Source organism: Maniola jurtina, chromosome 25, assembly GCF_905333055.1.
Source record: "Maniola jurtina chromosome 25, ilManJurt1.1, whole genome shotgun sequence".
NCBI lineage: Eukaryota > Metazoa > Arthropoda > Insecta > Lepidoptera > Nymphalidae > Maniola > Maniola jurtina.
Window position 1 is genome coordinate 5,012,039 of NC_060053.1, and position 20,748 is coordinate 5,032,786.

Genomic DNA, 20,748 nt, shown 5'->3' on the forward strand with positions numbered 1-20,748 from the left:
TTTCGTAATGGTTAAATAAAGCAGGCTATACATTACTAGACTGTCGTGTCGCTAAACCACGTTACATATTTGTGTGTTTGACATATTTTTATTTAAATTGATTCGTAGACCATAGACGCAGCGCATGCTAAAATAATGTTATGAGGCCGGTTGCTATAGGAACTCAAAATAAATAAATCTGCTTGGACTTTCAAAAATCTTTTATTATGCAATGAAACATTTATTTTTAAATAAACTAAAAATTTTGAAATCAGACATTCGTAGCCACTGATTCTGTGCAACTAAATAAAGTATTCGCATCTTTTCCTTACCAATGTAATAAGAAAAGGAGAGAGAAACCTAATTATATTTAGAACTGTCAAACCTCGTGATTTAGGTGTCGAAATTGTGAGCCTATTGTTTAAAGTAGAGTGCACAAAAAATTCGAGGCTTAAAAATATAAAATTCAAGCCAATAATACAAAGATGGTTTTAGACCATTAAAACAATGGATGTATTAGTAATATTCTTTTTTTTAGCATAGTAGCACATGCCGGGTATCCGCTGGTACTTAATAAAATAAATATAACTTTCTATGTTATTTGTCGTTGAGCGAATAGACAGCCTTATTTTATTTATTATCTGTGCATTCGCTACAACATCAGGGTTGCTAGTATAATATACAAGTCTTTTTTATAAATAATCTGAATTGAAAAATTATAGTAAAATTGAACGAATATTATACTATTATTTCCAAAATAAGCTATTGCACTCAGATAAAGTGAGTTTTATTATCAAAAAATCGTGAATTTAGTGTAAAAATAATAATTTTTTATTTTTCTTTACATAAAATATTTATTTCTAGCAACATCTCGTGTCTAATCAAATTGATCGGTTGAGTTTTCATCAACATGGCGAACTTTCGTTAAAACTAACAAACACAAATCACAAAATAGTCAAAAATAGCGGAATTTATCTGTTTTTTCGTTCTAAATCAAACGTGGCAAAGCAGGTCAACTTTCGTTGTTGTTTTTTCCCTAACTACCGATAATTGAACAGGTAAAAGTAATTATTTGGGCACGAAGGTAACTAATGAAATACTTGTTTGGTAACTTTTTTTTAATGCAATGTCTATTATATGTGTATTGTAAAAAGATTCTACTTTAAACTAGATACGAACAATGCTTCTAAAGATATATCATGCTATATTACATCATTTCAGGCGTCTTCGAAGAAGTAATCTTTAAATCAGACCGATAGCAAAATATGCAAGGATCAATGAACTTTTGAGAAGATATTTTCTGGAATTATTAGAATGCCGCGCCGCGGGCATGAGTTGGAGGTGCGAGCGGCTCTTAAAAAGGTGAAGGCTGTTGAGGAGCCATCTAGTTTGGACGTCAGTTTCAGTGACGACGAGGCATTGCCTCCAGGTATCGTCTTCACAGATGTTTTACAAAAGAAATGGCGAATAGGAAAGCCTATAGGTAAGCAAAATATCTTCATTTTTGTCTTATAGTATTTATATTCTATCCCTGCATAGATAAATTAGGACTTTACCCTTAAATTGTTAAAATTTTGATATGGATCAGTCAATTTATTTGCTTAGTAACAATGATGTTCACCATCATCATTTCAATTCATTGCTGGCCCACTACTGAGAATGGGTCTCCTCTCAGAATGAGGATTTACACCACAGTCCACTATGCTGGCGAAGTGCAGTTTGACAGATTTCACACACCTTTGAAAACATGGTTTCTTGCTCGCTATTGCCAAAATGCACTTAACTCAGAAAAGTTACAGGTACTTACCTGAGATCAAACTTCAGGTCTCCTGAATAGTAGGCCCAAGCCTTAACCACTAGGCTAACAATACTGCATCATCACCTACCATTTGGTGTGATTACCGTCCTAGCCTATAGTTTATTTTTAGTTAAACAGAAGGGGAAATCCTCATGAACACCCTAACATCTGGACAAGCCTATAGTTACAATATAAAACATTATGGTGGGTTCTGTTTCCTTTATTTACAGGCAGAGGCAGCTTTGGAAGAATTTATTTGGCTTCGGATGATACAGACAAGGAGGTGACTAAGCTTAATGCTCGGTATGTGGTCAAAATCGAACCACACACCAATGGGCCTTTATTTGTTGAAATACATTGTCTTATTCGGACTGCGCAAGTCAATGAAGGTAACAATATTACAATTTTTTTTATATTAGCTATAAGCTCTATTACAAATAATCTATATTCATACTCCATACTAATATTATAAATGCAAAAGTGTGTCTGTCTATCATCTATTTTAACCAATTTTCATAGTTACAGAGCTAGTTTGCATCCTCAGGCTACTTTTTATCCTAGAGTTTCTATGGGATTTCAAAAACTCAAATCCATCAGACAAGTTGCTGGCATCCCTTATAATCTCTATTACAAATAACTCCCCTACCGCAGTACATAGAGCCATAGAGAAGAAAAGAAGAAGAAGAATAACTCCCTATAGCAGCAATACAAGACTGCACTATCACTTCTTTTTCTCCCTTGAATGAGAGTGAAATAATTCATAGAATAACTCAACAGGTTACTTAAAGTGGACTGAAAACCGAAAGGTCGACGGTTCAAACCCCGCCCGTTGCACTATTGTCGTACCTACTCCTAGCACAAGCCTGACGCTCAGTTGGAGAGGAAAGGGGAATATTAGTCATTTAACATGGCTAATATTCTTTTTAAAAAAAAAAAAAAAGAAAGCCCTTGTCATTCACTAGAACAATAATGGGCTATTACATATTATAAACTCTTTGATATTTTGTGTTTCAGTCAAAGCATGGAGACACCAAAACAAGAGGAAACGATTAGGCATGCCCATTTATATAGCAAGTGGATCATTTACCGATGAGAATGCGGGCGTCAAATATCGGTTCCTAGTGCTGCCGCGCTACGATGTAGACTTGCAGAAAATCATCTCAAGAACTAAAGTGCTGGACTTGAGAAATGTACTTGTGATAGCCATACAAATACTCGATGTATTAGAGTATTTACATAACAAGGGATATACGCATTCAGATATAAAAAGCTCCAACCTTATGCTAGGCTTTGATGGAAATAAATATAGTAAGGGACTCTCTAAACCCCCACCGTCATTCCAAAAAGACGATAAGCAAATTGTGTTGCTCTCAAAGAAGCATAGAAAAGCTAAAAGTACCAGGTCTCGAGCATCCAATTATTATGATGACGAAGATTATAAAACTAGAGAGAGATCCTCCACAGAAACTCAAGAGGAAAACGACAAAAGATTGGCCACTGTCAAACGGAAGCTAAGGAAAATCCTCTCCGAGAAAGACAGTAGGACATTACACCGTCATCATGCTTTCAATCTCAGGCAACTGTCAAATTATGTCAACTACGAAGATTTGAACAGTTCTGTATGCTCAGACCAATCATATCAAAATTTTCTTGACGATTTCGGCCAAATTTACTCACCTAGAAAGGTTTATAATAAAGAATTGAATGACGAAATTTGCAATACTAAAGATATAAATGAAATTCACAGGGAAGCAGTTTTGTCACAGTCTAACGGTCAAATCTATTTACTTGATTATGGACTTGCATCAAAGTTTGTAGATTCGAATGGGAAGCATAAGCCGTTTGATATGGATGCTAGGAAAGCTCATGATGGTACCTTGGAGTATAGTTCTAGAGACTCTCACATCGGGGCTCATTCCAGACGTTCGGACTTAGAAACTTTAGGTTTCAACCTCCTCGATTGGCTCACGGGGACTCTACCATGGAAAACGACAGAGGTTTTAGCGGAACCAGACTTAGTGCACGTTTTGAAGAAAAACTTTATGAACGACACAAAGTCTCTTCTCAAAACCTGTTTCAAAACGGAATTCTACCCTCAGTTTATGGAGAAGTATTTGCAATATGTAAAAAGTCTGGATTTCACCGAAAAACCTGATTATGATTATTGCAAAAGTTTGTTCCGAAATGAGTTACTGAAAAATGGGTATGTCCTAGATAAAGAATTGAATGTGAACTTTGCTGAGACACCGATGACTCCAATCAGAAACAAGTTGTGTTACTCAAAACGGTTTGGTAGGAAGAACACTCCACAAGATTTCATTGCACGAAACGGTATTAAGAAAGCTTTCGAAAGAGAAAACGTCTGCTCATTAGAAAATGACTTGAAACTAGAACTCTTAAAGCAAACTTTGAACACATCAAGTGACGGCATCCGTAAACCTTGTGCATCTAGAAACTTTTTCATTTCCGACGCAGACTTAGTAGCACGTTTGAAGAAATCTCTGATGCCCCACGATGTATTTGGCAAGAAATTATCCCCTAAGAACTTACGGTCAAACAAGAAAAATGTCACAAAACGCAAAAGTGTGAGGAGACATAGGAATAGTATTGGAAAATTCGGGAAATTTATGGGTTCAGCCCGACAGTTCACTTGGGCAGAGATTTTAGCTGGCAACCCGGAAGATATCATCCGCAAAGAGCGTAACCCTGTCACAGACAACGAAGAAGAAGATGACGATTCGACATGCAAGTATAGGATAAGGAAGCTGTCGAGTGCATCAGAAAATTCTGACACCCAATCTCCTTTGTTACAGAATGAGTTTTTACATGACAAAAATCCGACTTACGCTATGAAAGAAGTCATATCCAACTTAACTAACAGAATAAACCGTAAATCATCAAAAGATGTCGATGACAAAAATCCTCAGATCGAAGGTTACACTCCGGCAATGATGAAATATTATTTGATTAAGAAGAAACGAGAAGCCGATGAGAAAATCGAAGCTCAGAAGAAGCAGCATTGCATCAAGGAGGTTACAGTACGATGCACTCGATCAATGGCAAATAATTCCAAGAAAACTCAAACAAGGTAAGTCATAGGATCACTATTTCACTCATCATCATCAACTCAATGCTGGCCCACTACTGAGAATGATTTTCTTCTCAAAATGAGAAGCATATGCCCAAGTGCAGATTGGCAGACTGACACTTCACTGTTATTATTACTATTTACTAGCTGATGCCCGCGACTTAGTCCGCGTGGATTTACGTTTTCCAAAATCCCGCGGGAACTCTTTGATTTTCTGGGATAAAAAGTAGCCATTGTCTTAAATCCAGGGTATAGTCTCGTTCAGCCGTTTTTGCGTGAAGGAGTAACACACACACACACACGCACACACACACACACACAAACACGCACACACACAAACTTTCGCCTTTATAATATTAGTGTGATTCATTTATTCTAGGTCCACATCAACGAAAAGAAAGACTGATGCAAACATTGAGCAGAAAACTGTAAATAACACTGAAGAAGCAACTCCTAGAAGGAGTAAAAGAAATAAAATTAAGGACAAGAGCAGTCCAAAGGATGAAGTCACAGTTGTGGAGAGTCCTAAGAATACAACTAAAAATAAAAGTAAGTAGCTTGTCTATGATTTGTGGACAGCCTGTTCAATAAAACACCGTAAGCAGTGATCAGGATTGGTTGAATACAATTACCTAAAATTGCAATTTGTAGCTAAAATATAACTTTTTTTAGAATTCCGTACCTTAAAAGGAAAAACGGAACCCTTATGGGATCACTTTGTTGTATGTCTGTCCATCTGTTTGTTGTCAAGAAAACGTATAGGGTATTTTCCATAGGTCTTATGGCACAAGTAAAGGAAAAAAGTCGAAAACCGTGAATTTGTGCTATAAGACCTACCTACCTGCCAAATTTCATGATTCTAGGTCAACGGGAAGTACCCTATAGGTTTTCTTGACAGACACGACGGACGGACGGACGGACAGACAGACAGACAGACAACAAAGTGATCCTATAAGGGTTCCGTTTTTCCTTTTGAGTACAGAACCCTAAAAAAATTAAAATGTGTTCATGAAAAAATGAATTTACTAAATCTAATGTTCTACATAAAAGAGTTACGTATATCTTGTACGATGGTACGGAACCCTTCGTGTTCGAGTCCGACTCGCACTTCACCAGATTTTATTTTTAAAAAGTAGTCTCCATCCCTAAACAAAACTAAACAAAATAATTCAAAAATGGATGGGCAGTGACAAGGTACCTGAGAGGCACACTTTCGCATTTATAATTAAGTATGAATGTTGTACAATACCTTTTTTTTTTTTAATAAAAAATGTGAGCAAACAAGCAGGCGGGCCACCTGATGTTAAGTGATTACCGCCGCCCATGAACATTTGCAGCACCAGAAGTACCGCCGAGGTTATTTGGAGTTAAATTGAATTTTATGTAAAACCTTATATTTTTTTTTACAGAAACTGTAAGAAAAACCACGGTTACAGTTAACCGGAGGCAATTAAGAAGCAGTAAACGCAAAAAGGGCTAAGTCAACACGATATATTAAGTTTAAAAGTATCAAAGTTCAAAAAAAGTTACAATTTAAGCACCTATGTATAGTACGCGACAAGTCGAGATAGCAGTCATATGAGGCGAGGGGACACCTCGCACACCATCACGACCTGTCGTGTACTAAAGTAATTACTATAATTATATTGCTATAATTAAAATTCTTGCATTTAATTGAAAAAGAATGAAGATCACATCTAATTTTTCTATTTTCGTAATTTTCATGTTAATATCATAATTTTCGTGGGTATGTATTTTCCTACAATGCGAGAAGCGAGAGGTTGACTGAAGAACCAATAGCAGCCTCTCAAATACCTCGCGGTCTCAAGTACTTCTTACCACCAAATAGATCGATAAATCACCCACTTCGTAATTAAACCAAAATCTATCTGTAATCTATCAACCATACAATTTTTGATCAAGTTTTTAGTCCAGTCATTTGGTAGTATTGGATGGAAAGATTTCCGGGAGTTTTGAAAATTGGTGGTTTTAAAGATTTCGACGTGCTCTTTCCGAATTTTCATATTGCCACCTCGTATCTTTGCCGCTCGCGCCGCCATCTTGGAAAAATGGCGTTCAAAAACAGTTTTTTGGCGATAACTTCTTTCCAAATCATTTTACGATAAAAATTGTTATGTAACAATTAAACTAAAGGCAATTTCCTACTATTTATGTAGGTAGTCAAATTTTTTTTGTAGACTCAATAGTTTTAATGTACGAGCGCCACAAAGCCCACTCCAGCACTCGTTTTGGTCAAATAACTCATTTCCACACCACCATGTGGTAGAGTGAGTGGCGCTGTTTTTTATGGTATCTCCAGGAGACGGTAGTCACCTTCAATTTTAGCCATCACTTGGTCCAGACAAAACTAACTCTTAGAACTCTCTTTAGAATTCTGCTCGAGATAAGAGATCTCATGGGCATATTATGAGCCTTTTTTTGGCTTTCGCACATTTTGAGCACCAAATGACTGGACTAAGATTACAGATAGGATTTTTATTATTAATTTCGACCGTTAGTCAGATAAGGAAGAATAGATTAATTATACACATAAGTACACAATGGTAAATGATATAATGTTTATATTAATTTTCTAAATGGACTGTGACAAACTTGGCTAGGAGAATATCTATTATAAATTTATTATTAGATCTATCAATTACTAGCCAATACCCGCGACTTCGCCCGCGCGGAATTAGTTTTCTCAAAATCCCGAGGGAACTCTTTGATTTTCCGGGATAAAAAGTAGCCTATGTGCTAATCCAGGATATTATCTATCTCCATTCTAAATTTCAGCCAAATCCATCCAGTAGTTTTTGCGTGAAGGAGTAACAAACATACACACACACACATACAAACTTTCGCCTTTATAATATTAGTGTGATTAAAATAGTTGTCTCAAATCGTATTAAGATTTCAAACTTTAGAAAATAAATGAATCATCTGTTTGTAACTTGTTTTTCTTTTTAATCTTAAGGTAGACATACACTTGCGCACGCGCACGAACCGTGCACACTGCTTGCATAAAGTGCCTATGAGGCGCCTTCGTTACTTGACTGTATCCACGAGTATATCACGAACGCCTTTATCATTTTGTACTCTCAAAAACTCGCTAACATGTACAAGCCATGAGCTAGCTGTACAACATTCACGCAACTGCTCGCAAAACCACCCGTGAACAAGTCTACTATGTTCTTATGATTGTGTTGTGTGCATTGATTTTAGAAGAGCCACCTCTAGTTGTGTGTGATTCCTGTGTGTGCGCAGGTGTGAATTGGCCTTTATATCCTTACAATATCTCATATACATAATATATAACAAGTGTAAATTAAAAATTTATAACACCCCCAACAAGTGAAGGTTACAGTAACTAGAAAATAGCTGATAACTTTCAAACGGCTGAACCGATTTTCTTGGTTTATAGCTAAGAACACTCTCGATCAAGCCACCTTTCAAACAAAAAAAACTAAATTAAAATCGGTTCATTCGTTTAGGCGCTACGATGCCACAGACAGATACACACGTCAAACTTATAACACCCCTCTTTTTGCGTCGGGGGTTAAAAATATATACGAGTAATTGCTGACATTTTACTTGTAAAATATAACTAACCCTTTTTTATAAGATAGCATACTAAGATGATAGTGGAAACTATGATTATAAGTATTTTATAATTTAAAAGAAATGACGCCAAACTTCTTTAATGCTCTGAACATTCTGAGGTTTTTTTTTGCGCAGGTAGCCCCGTAGATGCTTTAGCCTAGCTCGCCCCGCGTAGATATTCGTCTGCAGCGACATTGTGATGAATTTGGTCAGTATTAGGATTTAGGAACGACGTACAGGTCAATATCAACTTTTTGACGTGACAACGTCTTATAATTCGATAGAGCCGGCTGCACGCACGGAAAAACATGACTCATGCGGCGTTACCTCGCTCTGAGGCGTTCCATGTAAGGCTTGAAGTGCAAGCGAGAGCGCGGAACGAGCGACAAAGAAGCACAATCGGCCTTTGTTGTCACGTTCAACTATCGTCAACCGACTTTACAGACGACAAATTTTTTTTTGGAATCCTTACTGATAGGTTACAAGAACTTAGCAACAAATTGGACGGCTTTATATTAATCAAATATTTTATTTAATTATAGTTTTATTTGTAACCTTGGCCGCTTCTATAAATTCTTAGCAAATATAAGAAATTCATTTGTGTAAATATTTAACTAATTTTAAAGCAAGGCGCATCTTATGAGATGTAAGATGTTACATGGTAACATTTTGAAACGTCATTCGTTAATGTCTGCAATGGTTAGTGACGTGATGTCGCAGCGGTTGTTCGATAAAAATCGATTCGAATTATAAATTGTTTTCACAATATTGATTTACTAACTCACTTAAAAATCGATGTATTTTTTTAAAGTTTTATTTGTAGTTAGGTGTTTCTGTTATTTTTTTGTTAACATGTTTAAAAATAAGGTTAAATGAGATTAATAAATAAATGATAAAAATTATACGTTTTTTATTAATAATATAAATGCATCATTTATTTCTATACTTTTATCGATCTAACTTTGATCACAACGATCACGTGGTTTACGGATTTTTCCTTTATTTGTGCTATACGACATACCTACCTGCCTGATAGGTCAACAGGAAATACCCTATAGGTTTTCTTGACAGACAACAATGTTATCCTTTAAGGTTCCGTTTTTCCTTTTGAGGTGCGGAACTCTAAAAAGGATTTCGGATGGGTTTCGAAACTAGTTGAGCTTACATCGACTAAATACTTGAGTATAGCCGTAACAATCTATGCTTCTAATGGAAATGACTCACGATAATCGGTAAAAAAAAAAAATATCAAACGGTAAAATATTCTAATTTTATTACCGAATCGTATTCATAATTGATTGAATGATAAAAATCGATTCTGTCGATACTAAATTCATTCGTCATTCTCCTCCTTATCCCCGTGACACTCATTGGCTGTCATCCATAGTTTTGACAGTTGACATTTCTTATCGAAAGTTTATCGTACATGGTTACGATAACTTAAAAATAATTTAAAACAGTTTAATAGTTTTATTATTACTTGTCCACTACAGTGTTAGTGACAAGTATTTGATTAGTTTTTACGATAATAATGCCTAAAGTGTAGTTAAAGGCGCCTTTTTAGATTTTCTTTAGTGTTATGTTATAACCTATAAAATTTATTTCTATTCAAATTAATTATATTCTTGAAATGGATAATCAAGGGAAACATGTTATTCGTGTCGGTTCGAGGAAGAGCGAGGTGATTGCATATGGAAATTTATAAATTATAAGTTTTTTTTCCACCTAACCACCTAATTGGATTATTATATCTCTCATACTTGCTTATTTAATACCAAGTAACTACTATTAATCAACTATCTATACTTATCTTTATAATATACCTATTAAAGAAAAAACAGGCTGACTAACCTATCAATGCACAGCTGAAATTGCTGTCTAGAAACTTGAATTTTTGTAATTAGCTTCTATAATAAATAAATAAAATTTGAAAAATTTAAAAATTGAAAAATTCCAACAGGATTCCTAAAAAACCTAAATCCATACGGATAATGTCACAGAGATCAGCTAGTCATTATAAACTCAAAAATGCTTTTTTTTTGTTACTTCTTAATGTCTCACTACTTAATTTACTTAAATAAAATAAGATAATTAAGCTTAAATAGTACTTGAACCAGGACAATACCAATGCCCGTATACTGTGTATTCTGCTAAAGTAGAGGATTTCTAATGGACTCTAAAGAACCCAAATCCTCAAGATGCAGTCACAGGCCAAAGCTCATTATACTACCCATTTTAACTACTTATCCATACTAATATTATAAATGCGAAAGTGTGTCTGTCTGTCTGTCCGCTACGTTTTCACGGCCCAACCGCTGAACCGATTTTAATGAAAGGTACAGACTTGGAATACATTCCAGGGAAGGACATAGGCTACTTTTTATCCCGGACAATCAAAGAGTTCCCATGGGATCTAAAAAATCGAAATCCACGCGGGCGAAGCCGCGGGCATCCCCTAGTTATTCATACTTATTAATATTTTATGTACACATTACTAGTAGCACATTACGCACTGCTGCACTACCACAGGAGTGTCAGCTATGTGCTATACCCATACTTAATGTTTTTTTTTTCAGTTGGCGCTCATTCAAACTAATTTTGTTATTGACAGCTTAAAGAAAGTTTATCCTGATAAAGAATTTAAGATAGGTATGATTTTTATTTCTACTTTAAGTAAGACCAAAAATATAAGATAACAAAGTCCCCTTCAAACATCTCCCAATCAACACCTTAACACAAACCTTTTAACACAATTATAGCCTCGAGGCTTTAATTGTGTTATAAGGTTTGTGTTCAGAATTCAATCAGATCTTCAATGGTTGAGCTATCAATAGCTCAACGGTTGAGGAGCGGACGAATTCCGAAAGGTCAGTGGTTCAAACCCCACCCATTGCACTATTGTCATACCCACTCCTGGCACAAGCTTTACGCTTAATTGGAGGGGAAAGAGTATTAGTCATGATTAGCATGGCTAATATTCTTTAAAAAAAAACCCTATTTTGACCCTGAAATCTATTACTCTATAAAGTGACCATTGAGTTACTATTGGAATTATTACTTCATAGATTTTCTTTTTCAGTAACCATGACAACGTTAGGTGATAGAATCCTGGACGTCTCCCTGCCGAAGATTGGAGAGAAATCTCTGTTCACCAAAGACCTGGAGGATGCTTTAAGAAATGACACTGTAGACTTTGTAGTACATTCCCTGAAAGATTTACCTACTTCGCTGCCTGATGGACTAGCTATTGGAGCTGTGTTTGAAAGGTATCAGTCAAATCATATTATACTAGATGATGTAGATTTAGGTTTTTCAAAAATCATGTGGGAACTCTTTGATTTATTTGGGAAAAGTAGCCTGTGCCCATCCTCAGAATATAATCTATCTCTATGCCAAATTTCGTCAAAATCGGTTGGACGCAGGGGCCGTGAAAAGCTAGCAGACAGATAGACAGACATGCTTTCGCATTTATAATAATGACTAGATGATACCCGCGACTTCGTTTGAGTGGATTTAGGTTTTTTAAAAACCCCATGGGAACTCTGCTTTTTCGCGGTAAAAAGTTGCTTATGTCAATTTCCGGGACCATATAAATCAGTTAAACGGATGGGCTTTTAAGAATCCTGTGGAAAATGCTATGCTACTTTTTATCCTGTTGATTTTTGGGATAAAAAGTAGGTAGCATATGTCTGTCTCCAAGATGTAACCTAACTCTGTACCTTTCATCAAAATCGGTTAAACGGTTTGAGAGCCTCGATAGCTCAACGGCTGAGGAGCGGACTGAATTCCGAAAGGTCGGCAGTTCAAACCCCACCCGTTGCACGATTGTCGTACCCACTCCTGGCACAAGCTTTACGCTTAATTGGAGGGGAAAGGGGAGTATTAGTCATGATTATCATGGCTAAATATTCTTTAAGAAAAAAAGAACTGTTGTCCTGTGAAAAGCTAGCAGACAGACACATTTTCGCATTTATAATATTAGTATGGACTTCATGAGGATCCACCGAATAGAGGCACATGTGTTAACCACTAGGCGCTCACTGTCACTACTTACTTTACTTAATGATAAGAAGAAATATGTAGGCCTAGGATACATTGGATATACATATAGATAAGGTCATCAAATTATTAGTTTAAAACATTAATTATTATGAGAAATTTGCAAAACCAATAAATGAATAGCCATTACAATTTTATACCTAACAGTAGACCATAGAGATTACAAAAATTCAAACCTTGACCTTCTTATCTTATTTGAAATCCTATTCGGGCAAATAAAATCTTTATCATACGTCAGAATGTCTCAACTATTAGGTATTGTTTACATTCATTAAAAAACCGGCCAAGTGCGACTCAGATTCGCGCACCGAGGGTTCCGTATTCGAGTAGTTTTTGACATTTTGCACGATAAATCAAAAACCATTATGCGTAAAAATAAATAAAAATCTGTTTTAGAATGTACAAGTAAAGCCCTATCATATGATACCCCACTTGGTATAGTTAGCTTACTTTGAAAATTGAAACACTTTTTTTTTCTGTGATTTAACCCCAAATTCACGGTTCTCGGATTTATTCCTTTACTTGTGCAATAAGACCTACCTACCTGCCTTTCATGATTCTAGGTCAACGGGAAGTACTCTATAAGTTTTCTTGACAGACACGACGGACAGACGGATGGACAGACAGACAGACAGACAACAAAATGATCCTATATGTAACCAGATAGGTAATAACATCGCAAAACTATGATAATAGTTAGGCTCCATGCCATTTCAACCCGATCCGTCCAGTAGTTTGAGCTGTGCGTTGATATATCAGTCAGTCAGTCATCTTTTTCTTTTATATCAGACTAGCTGATACCCGCGACTTCGTTCGCGTGGATGTAGGTTTTTAAAATTCCCGTGGGAACTCTTTGATTTTCCGGGATAAAAAGTAGCCTATGTGCTAATCCAGGGTATAATCTATCTCCATTCTAAATTTCAGCCCAATCCGTCCAGTAGTTTTTGCGTGAAGGAGTAACAAACATACACACACACACACACACACTTACAAACTTTCTCCTTTATAATATTAGTGTGAAGTGTGATGAAATTGTTTATTAATTTCCAGGGAAGACCCCAGAGATGCTTTAGTTTTACGTGATGATGTCAAGGAATGCACTTTAGCGTCTCTACCTACTGGTTCAGTTATTGGTAAGAACATATTCTTTCTTCTACAAGTGTAAATTAAAAATTTATTACACCCCCGACAAGTGAAGGTTACAGTAACTAGAAAAGAGCTGATAACTTTCAAACGGCTGAACCGATTTTCTTGGATTATAGCTAAGAACACTCTTGATCAAGTCACCTTTCAAACAAAAACAACTAAATTATAATCGGTTCATTAGTTTAGGAGCTACGATGCCACAGACATACACAGATACACACGTCAAACTTATAACACCCCTGTTTTGGGTCGTGGGTTAATTTAACAATGCGAATGTGCGTAAAAGTTGACAACTGTGTAAATTTTCTTTAATGACTACTGTTTACTTCAAAACATGTTATTTGGATTGTACTTATAATAAAAGTGAATTAATCACTACCCATATTATAAATGCGAAAGTGTTTTTTTTTTTTTTAAATTATATAGACTAGCGCTTGGCTGCAATCAGACCTGCTAGCAAGTGATAATGCAGCCTACGATGGAGCGCGCTTGCCTAGAAGTTGCCTATTCACTCTTGATTGATTTGTTTGTCGGTTTATTGGTTTGTCCTTCAAAATAAACTAAATTAAAATCGGTTCATTAGTTTCAGAGCTACGATGCCACAGACAGATACACAGATACACACGTCAAACTTATAACACCCCTCTTTTTGGGTCGGGGCTTGCCTAGAAGTTGCCTATTCACTCTTGATTGATTTGTTTGTTGATTTATTGGTTTGTCCTTCAATCACATCGCAACGGAGCTACGGATCTTCGGTATTTTTTGCGTGACTATAGTCAAAGACCTGGAGAGTAACCTAGGCTACTTTGTATCCCAGAAAATCAAAGAGTTCCCACGGGATTTTTAAAAACCTAAATCCACGCGGACGAAGTCGCGGGCATTAGCTAGTTACACATAGTGAAAAAGTCAAGTATGGGTTTGTTTAAACAGTTGCTACTTATGTTATGTACTTAAAGCCTTAAATGATAATAATGATTATATCTATTGAAAACAACATGTTTGAGTTATCTTAAAAACAGTAAAAACGTTGGCGGCGGAACCTCACCAGTTTTTATTTTTTAGGGTTCTGTACCTCAAAAAGAAAAAAGGAATAAGATACTTTGTTGTCGAATCTGTCAAGAAAAGGGAATCAAAGATTTCCTGTTGACTTATAGCACAAGTAAAGGAAAAAATCCGAAAACCATGAATTTGTGGTTTTATCACCAAAAACATCATTTAATCACGAAGAAATAAATAATTAATTAGTTTACTAAATCACATATAGATGGCGATGTCCGTTTTTAACTTGCACTGTTACACAAAAGTGTTATATCTTTTCGAAACTCTTCGTGTGCGGGTCCGACACACATTTAGAGCTCGTTCACACAAGCTGCGTAAGCGTAGACGTAGCGCGTAGCATTGCGTTGTAATGTATGGGACTGTATGAAACATGGCATACCACTTGCGTGGCGTGAACGTTTACGTAGACGATTACGTCTACGTGAACGTTCCGTTGTATCAACGGGATCACGCGCGTCACTGCGCACGTGTCACGTGTACGTGCTGCATACGCAATTGGTGTGAAACAGTCATTAACCAGATTTTTTTTAATCAGGTACTTCCTCACTCCGACGCACTGCGCAGCTAAGAGGATCGTTCCCACATTTGTCGATAACAGACGTTCGTGGTAACCTCAACACTAGACTGCGTAAGCTGGATGCGCCCACCAAGGAATATTCCGCCTTATTACTCGCTTATTCCGGGCTTCAGAGAATGGGCTGGGGAAATCGGATATCCAGGGTAAGTATTATGGGGCATGAGACCGGCCTGCCCGCAAAATTCAAATTTAATTTGGTTAATTTGTAAACTAGTACGACAATGTAGGCTTCTTCTTCTCTTCTTTCTTAGCCCTTGTTAATCCATTGTTGGACATAGGCCTCCTCACGTGCACGCCATTCCTCTCGGTGTTGTGCGAGCCTCCTCCAAGTTTATGCCAATGTAGGCTTATGGCATTCTTATGGTTAACAATAGAAAGTACTCTTAGCTGGAAAAAACATATAAACGTTTTGGTTAATCGTATCCGAAAGCTTATGTTTATTCTGAGGAAGCTGAGAACGGTCTGCGACCAAAAATTATTGATAACTGTGTACTTTGCACTAGTGCAGTCCTTACTATCGTACTGCATCACAGTTTGGGGTGGCTCCAATAAAACTGATATGTTACGACTGGAGCGCGCCCAAAGAGGTATTCTTAAGGTTCTGGGTAGCAGACCGCGCAGGTATCCCACGTCGGCACTTTACCAAGAGTGGGACGTTTTGAATGTCCGGCAGCTCTTTATCTCCCAGGTTATTTTACGCAAACACTCAGAAACAAAAGTTCAATCCGAAGCAAATGTTAATATTTTAATAAGACGCAAACCAAAGATATTCTTAATGTTGCCGAGGAGAACCGCACTTGCCGGAAGACATTACCACTTCCTTAGCCCTAAACTTTATAATAGAATAAATGACACACTTAATATATCTAAATACAACAAACCCAACTTAAAAAAAACGGTTAATGCTTGGTTAAAGAAACTTAGTTACTATGAAGTTGAGGACTTGATCGCCGAAGTGAAATCATAGCAAGTTGTCTTTTACACACCCGTCGTACCTACTATAATTTACATCATACATACAAATAATATCACACACACACACACACACACACACACACACACACACACACACACACACACACACACACACACACACACACACACACACACACACACACACTTGCACACTTCTGTTTTACATTACTATTCTACATAATTATTATTTTTAAAATACAAATTTGTATAGTTAAGTTCTAATCGATGGATCCGAGGGAAGGCTGCGGTACCCGTAACACAGGTTTTCCTAGTACGGGTGCCAAAGCACTCACAAGAAATCTTTATTTTACTTTGTGCTTTACTTTGTCTTGTATTCTCCGTTTTGGAAGCCCTGTTTTCCGAGACACAGTTTTTACTAGTTCAGGAAACAGGTGCACATGCAGTAATGTTTATTATTATAACTAATTGTGTTTTGTTACGTTTATGTTACATTTGTTTCTGAGCCAAATAAATTTATCTTATCTTATTCTAATTCCGACAGTGGCAGTCTCATCCTCACAGGTTTATATAAAAATCTTTACTTGAAAAGGTCCAGTTTAAGAAATAATTTCTTAAACTGGACTCTTTCAAGCAAAGATTTTTATATAAACCTGTGAGGATGAGACTGCCATTGTCGCAAATAAAATACCGTAAGCATACGTTGTCGTATTAGTTTACAAATTGCGAAAAACCAAATTAAATTTGAATTTCGCGGGTAGGCCCGTCTCATGCTCCTTAATAGTCTTTCCCACATCTAACGATAACAGAGCCTGGATCACACTAATATTATAAAGGCGAAAGTTTGTGTGTATGTGTGTATGTTTGTTACTCCTTCACGCAAAAACTACTGGACGGCTGACTACTGGCTGAAATTTAGAATGGAGATAGATTATAGCCTGGATTAGCAAATAAACTACTTTTTATCCCGGAAAATCAAAGAGTTCCCACGAGATTTTAAAAAAAATAGTGCAATATAAAAAATTGGTATTTGTTTTCAGGTACTGTCATGTGCTGAGATGATGTACGCAGTTGGCCAAGGCGCCTTGGCGGTGGAGTGTCGGTCGGATAACCAACAGTTACTGGACATGTTGGCGCCCTTTAACCATCCAGAAACGTACTGCAGGATATTGGCTGAAAGGAGCTTTCTTAAGACTTTGGGTAAGATACAAGTTGAGAAATGTTGGGCAAGTTAACTTGGCCATGGAATGTGCGCCGGATAACACATTGGCTCTATATGACCATCCTAGACGCACTGCATGATATTGGCTGAAAGGAGCTTTCTTAAGACTTTGGGTAAGATACAAGTTGAGAAATGTTGGGCAAGTTAACTTGGCCATGGAATGTGCGCCGGATAACACATTGGCTCTATATGACCATCCTAGACGCACTGCATGATATTGGCTGAAAGGAGCTTTCTTAAGACTTTGGGTAAGACACAAGTTGACAAATATTGGGCAAGTTAACTTGGCCATGGAATGTGCGCCGGATAACACTTTTGCTCTATATGACCATCCTAGACGCACTCATGATATTGGCTGAAAGGAGCTTCCTTAAGACTTTGGGTAAGACTAATAAGTTGACAAATATTGGCCAAGTTAACTTGGCCACGGAATGTAGGCCTGATAACCAACACATTGGTTTTGTAAGCTATGACCATTCTGAGACTTACTGCATGATATTGGCTGAAAAGAGCTTTCTTAAAACTTTGGATAAGACAAATGGTTGAGAAATGTTGGGCAAGTTAACTTGGCCACGGAATATACGCCTGATAACAAACACATTGGTTTTGTATGCTCTGACCATTCTGCGACGTACTGCATGATATTGGCTGAAATGAGCTTTCTTAAAACTTTGGGTAATACAAATACAGGGCAAGTTAACTTGGCCACAGAATGTACACCTGATAACCAACACGTTGGTTTTGTAAGCTCGATATAACCATCCTGAGATTTACTTCGGGACACTGGCTGAAAAGAGCTTTCTTAAGACTTTGGGTAAGAGTAATAAGTTGACAAATAGTGGGCAAGTTAACTTGGCCATGGAATGTAGGCCTGATAACCAACACATTGGTTTTATAAGCTCTATACGACGATCCTGAGACTTACTTCGGGATATTGGCTTAAAGAAGCTTTGTTAGGGCATGACAAACAAGTCTATATCACACTAATATTATAATGGCGAAAGTTTGTATGTATGTATGTGTGTATGTTTGTTACTCTTTCACGCAAAAACTACTGAGCGGATTTGGTTGAAATTCCGAGTGGAGATAGATACCCTGGATACATAGGTTACTTTTATCCCGGAAAATCAAAGAGTTCCTACGGGATTTTGAAAAACCTAAATCCACGCGGGCGAAGTCGCGGGCGTCAGCCAGTTACAAAAACTGTAAACTAAACTACTAACTGTAAACTTTATTTATATATTTTTTTATCTTTAGGTGGCGGTTGCAGTGCTCCAGTAGGCGTGTCGACAAAACTAAAGCCCCTAGACACAAACTTCCAACTAACAATCACAGGCGGAGTCTGGAGTCTTGACGGCCTCACCAAAGTCGAGCACACATTGGAACAAACATTTGCTCAAATAAAACAAACGCACAAACACAAACTCAGTCCTACCGAAGAGGGTAGTAACAAAAAACTTAAGGTTGACGACGAAAATGCCGACGAACAATCAAATGACAATAATTCCGACGAAATCGATAAAAGCGTTGAGAAAATCGAAAATCCAACAAATATTTTAGATGATTTAGATAAAAAGACTAGAATTTTCTGCGGTCTAACAGAAAATCCTAATATTCCAATAGATGTTATAATCAAATGTGATAACTTAGGACGCGATTTAGCTAATGAGTTGATATCTAAAGGTGCTTTAGATGTAATGAAAGTTACGCAGGACCTCATTCGGAGCTCTATTGTTAAGAGCTCTTGACGGGTACTTAGATATTGTTATAGAAGAATTATTATTATTAAATATGGCGCATATTTTTATACCGTTAATATCGAATACTTATACTAAAGATGCCTGCGACTTCGTCCGCGTGGATTTTGGTTTTTAAAGATCCCGTGGGAGCTGGTTGGTTTTCTGGGATAAAAAGTTGCCTATGTCAATTACATGGACGTAAGCTACCACGGTACTTTTCATACAAATCGGTTAAGCGGATGGGTCTTTAGGAATCCCGTGGGAACGCTTTGATTTTCTGGGATAAAAATTAGCCTTTGTCCGTCCCCGGGATATAAGCTGACCCTGTACCAAATTTCGTCAGAGTCTGTTAAACTGTTGGGCCGTGAAAAGGTAGCAGACAGACAGACACACACACTATATGGATACTGTATGGATGGATATGGATTTGAATCACAGATTAAAGAAAGACATTTTTTTTTTTTGGATAGTTATGTCAATCCTGGCCGCCATCTTTTGAAGTACGCACGTAGGTGTCAAAAGTTGTTTAAACTCCGCGTTTTATTAAATAAATAGGTATAGATGGTTAGCCCTAATTCGCACGTGCGTTAAAAAAGCGTTGCATTAAAACCCGGTGTTGCGTTGAAAATACAAAGTGCGCGTTAAAAAAGCGTTGACGTGTGAACAGATACTTGGGAATGCATTTGTTCTATTTGAACGCTTTTTTAACGGACGTTAAAAAAAGCTCTTGTGCGAATGAGGCCTTAAGGTCTCAAGACAGTTGTAAAAATTGTTTACACAAGTGACTGACTCCATAATGAAATATGAACAAATATAGAAAATTCGCCATTTTTATTAATTTTGTGTTTACTTTACTGCCATGAATCGAATAATAAGTATTTTAATTGTTTGTTATATCTTGTCACAGACTAAAAGAAAAACAGACTGCATGTATGGATGTCTTGTGAACCTTACTATCGGCTTTTCTTCGCTCAAGTATCAATTATTGGCAGCTCTTCAATTCAACAGTCTATTTTTCATTTAGTCTATGTAATTTTTGTTACTAGTTATTTTTTTTAAGGTATTACAGATGTTCTATTTCACGAAGACCGTTTGGCCATGTTTGTGTGAGTTAAGAGGATTGTCTAGTTGTAAATTTTCATACCTTTTTGTTTGAAAATTTACAACTAGACGATCCTCTTAACTCAACGTTAATGTTTTTCTCCCCGTAAATGTACCTAGTCCAATTTTCATAAATTTTAGGAAATGTACCTAGATATAATAATGAAGGACAATGCTCGTATGTTTTAATTTTAAAGAAATATTGCTTACTAGCTGATACCCGCGACTTCGTTCGCGTGGATGTAGGTTTTTAAAATTCCCGTGGGAACTCTTTGATTTTCCGGGATAAAAAGTAGCCTATGTGCTAATCCATGGTATAATCTATCTCCATTTTAAATTTCAGCCCAATCTGTCCAGTAGTTTTTGCGTGAAGGAGTAACAAACATACACACACACACACACACACACACACACACACACACACACACACACACACACACACAC

General features: G+C 36.9%; 2 protein-coding genes across 4 annotated transcripts; both read left to right on the forward strand.

Moving 5' to 3' along the window:
• The first annotated feature begins 865 nt into the window (after window positions 1-865).
• Window positions 866-6,659, forward strand: LOC123877982. Of its 3 annotated transcripts, none has more exons than XM_045924942.1 (6): window positions 866-1,063; window positions 1,201-1,462; window positions 2,008-2,166; window positions 2,792-4,865; window positions 5,245-5,414; window positions 6,275-6,659. In XM_045924942.1, the coding sequence occupies exons 2-6, from the start codon at window positions 1,294-1,296 to the stop codon at window positions 6,343-6,345; spliced, it is 2,643 nt and encodes an 880-aa protein (XP_045780898.1). In that variant the 5' UTR covers window positions 866-1,063; window positions 1,201-1,293; the 3' UTR covers window positions 6,346-6,659. The 3 variants fall into 3 exon arrangements, with proteins under 3 accessions (XP_045780898.1, XP_045780897.1, XP_045780899.1); XM_045924941.1 differs by having other exon boundaries at window positions 866-1,037; XM_045924943.1 differs by lacking the exon at window positions 866-1,063 and adding an exon at window positions 1,075-1,086.
• A 3,198-nt stretch (window positions 6,660-9,857) lies between these two features.
• On the forward strand, window positions 9,858-19,407 carry LOC123877987 (porphobilinogen deaminase). The gene is made up of 7 exons (XM_045924950.1): window positions 9,858-10,149; window positions 11,045-11,117; window positions 11,548-11,734; window positions 13,578-13,660; window positions 15,268-15,452; window positions 17,283-17,442; window positions 18,722-19,407. The coding sequence occupies exons 1-7, from the start codon at window positions 10,099-10,101 to the stop codon at window positions 19,210-19,212; spliced, it is 1,230 nt and encodes a 409-aa protein (XP_045780906.1). The 5' UTR covers window positions 9,858-10,098; the 3' UTR covers window positions 19,213-19,407.
• Window positions 19,408-20,748: the final 1,341 nt, after the last annotated feature.

Coding starts and splice junctions, on each gene's coding strand:
- LOC123877987 (XM_045924950.1), top strand. CDS start 10,099: ATGGATAATCAAGGGAAACATGTTATTCGTGTCGGTTCGAGGAAGAGC. Junction 15,453..17,282: donor GGGGAAATCGGATATCCAGG/GTAAGTATTATG, acceptor ATTTGTTTTCAG/GTACTGTCATGTGCTGAGAT. Junction 17,443..18,721: donor GAGCTTTCTTAAGACTTTGG/GTAAGATACAAG, acceptor TTTTATCTTTAG/GTGGCGGTTGCAGTGCTCCA.
- LOC123877982 (XM_045924942.1), top strand. CDS start 1,294: ATGCCGCGCCGCGGGCATGAGTTGGAGGTGCGAGCGGCTCTTAAAAAG. Junction 1,463..2,007: donor GCGAATAGGAAAGCCTATAG/GTAAGCAAAATA, acceptor CTTTATTTACAG/GCAGAGGCAGCTTTGGAAGA. Junction 2,167..2,791: donor GACTGCGCAAGTCAATGAAG/GTAACAATATTA, acceptor TTTGTGTTTCAG/TCAAAGCATGGAGACACCAA.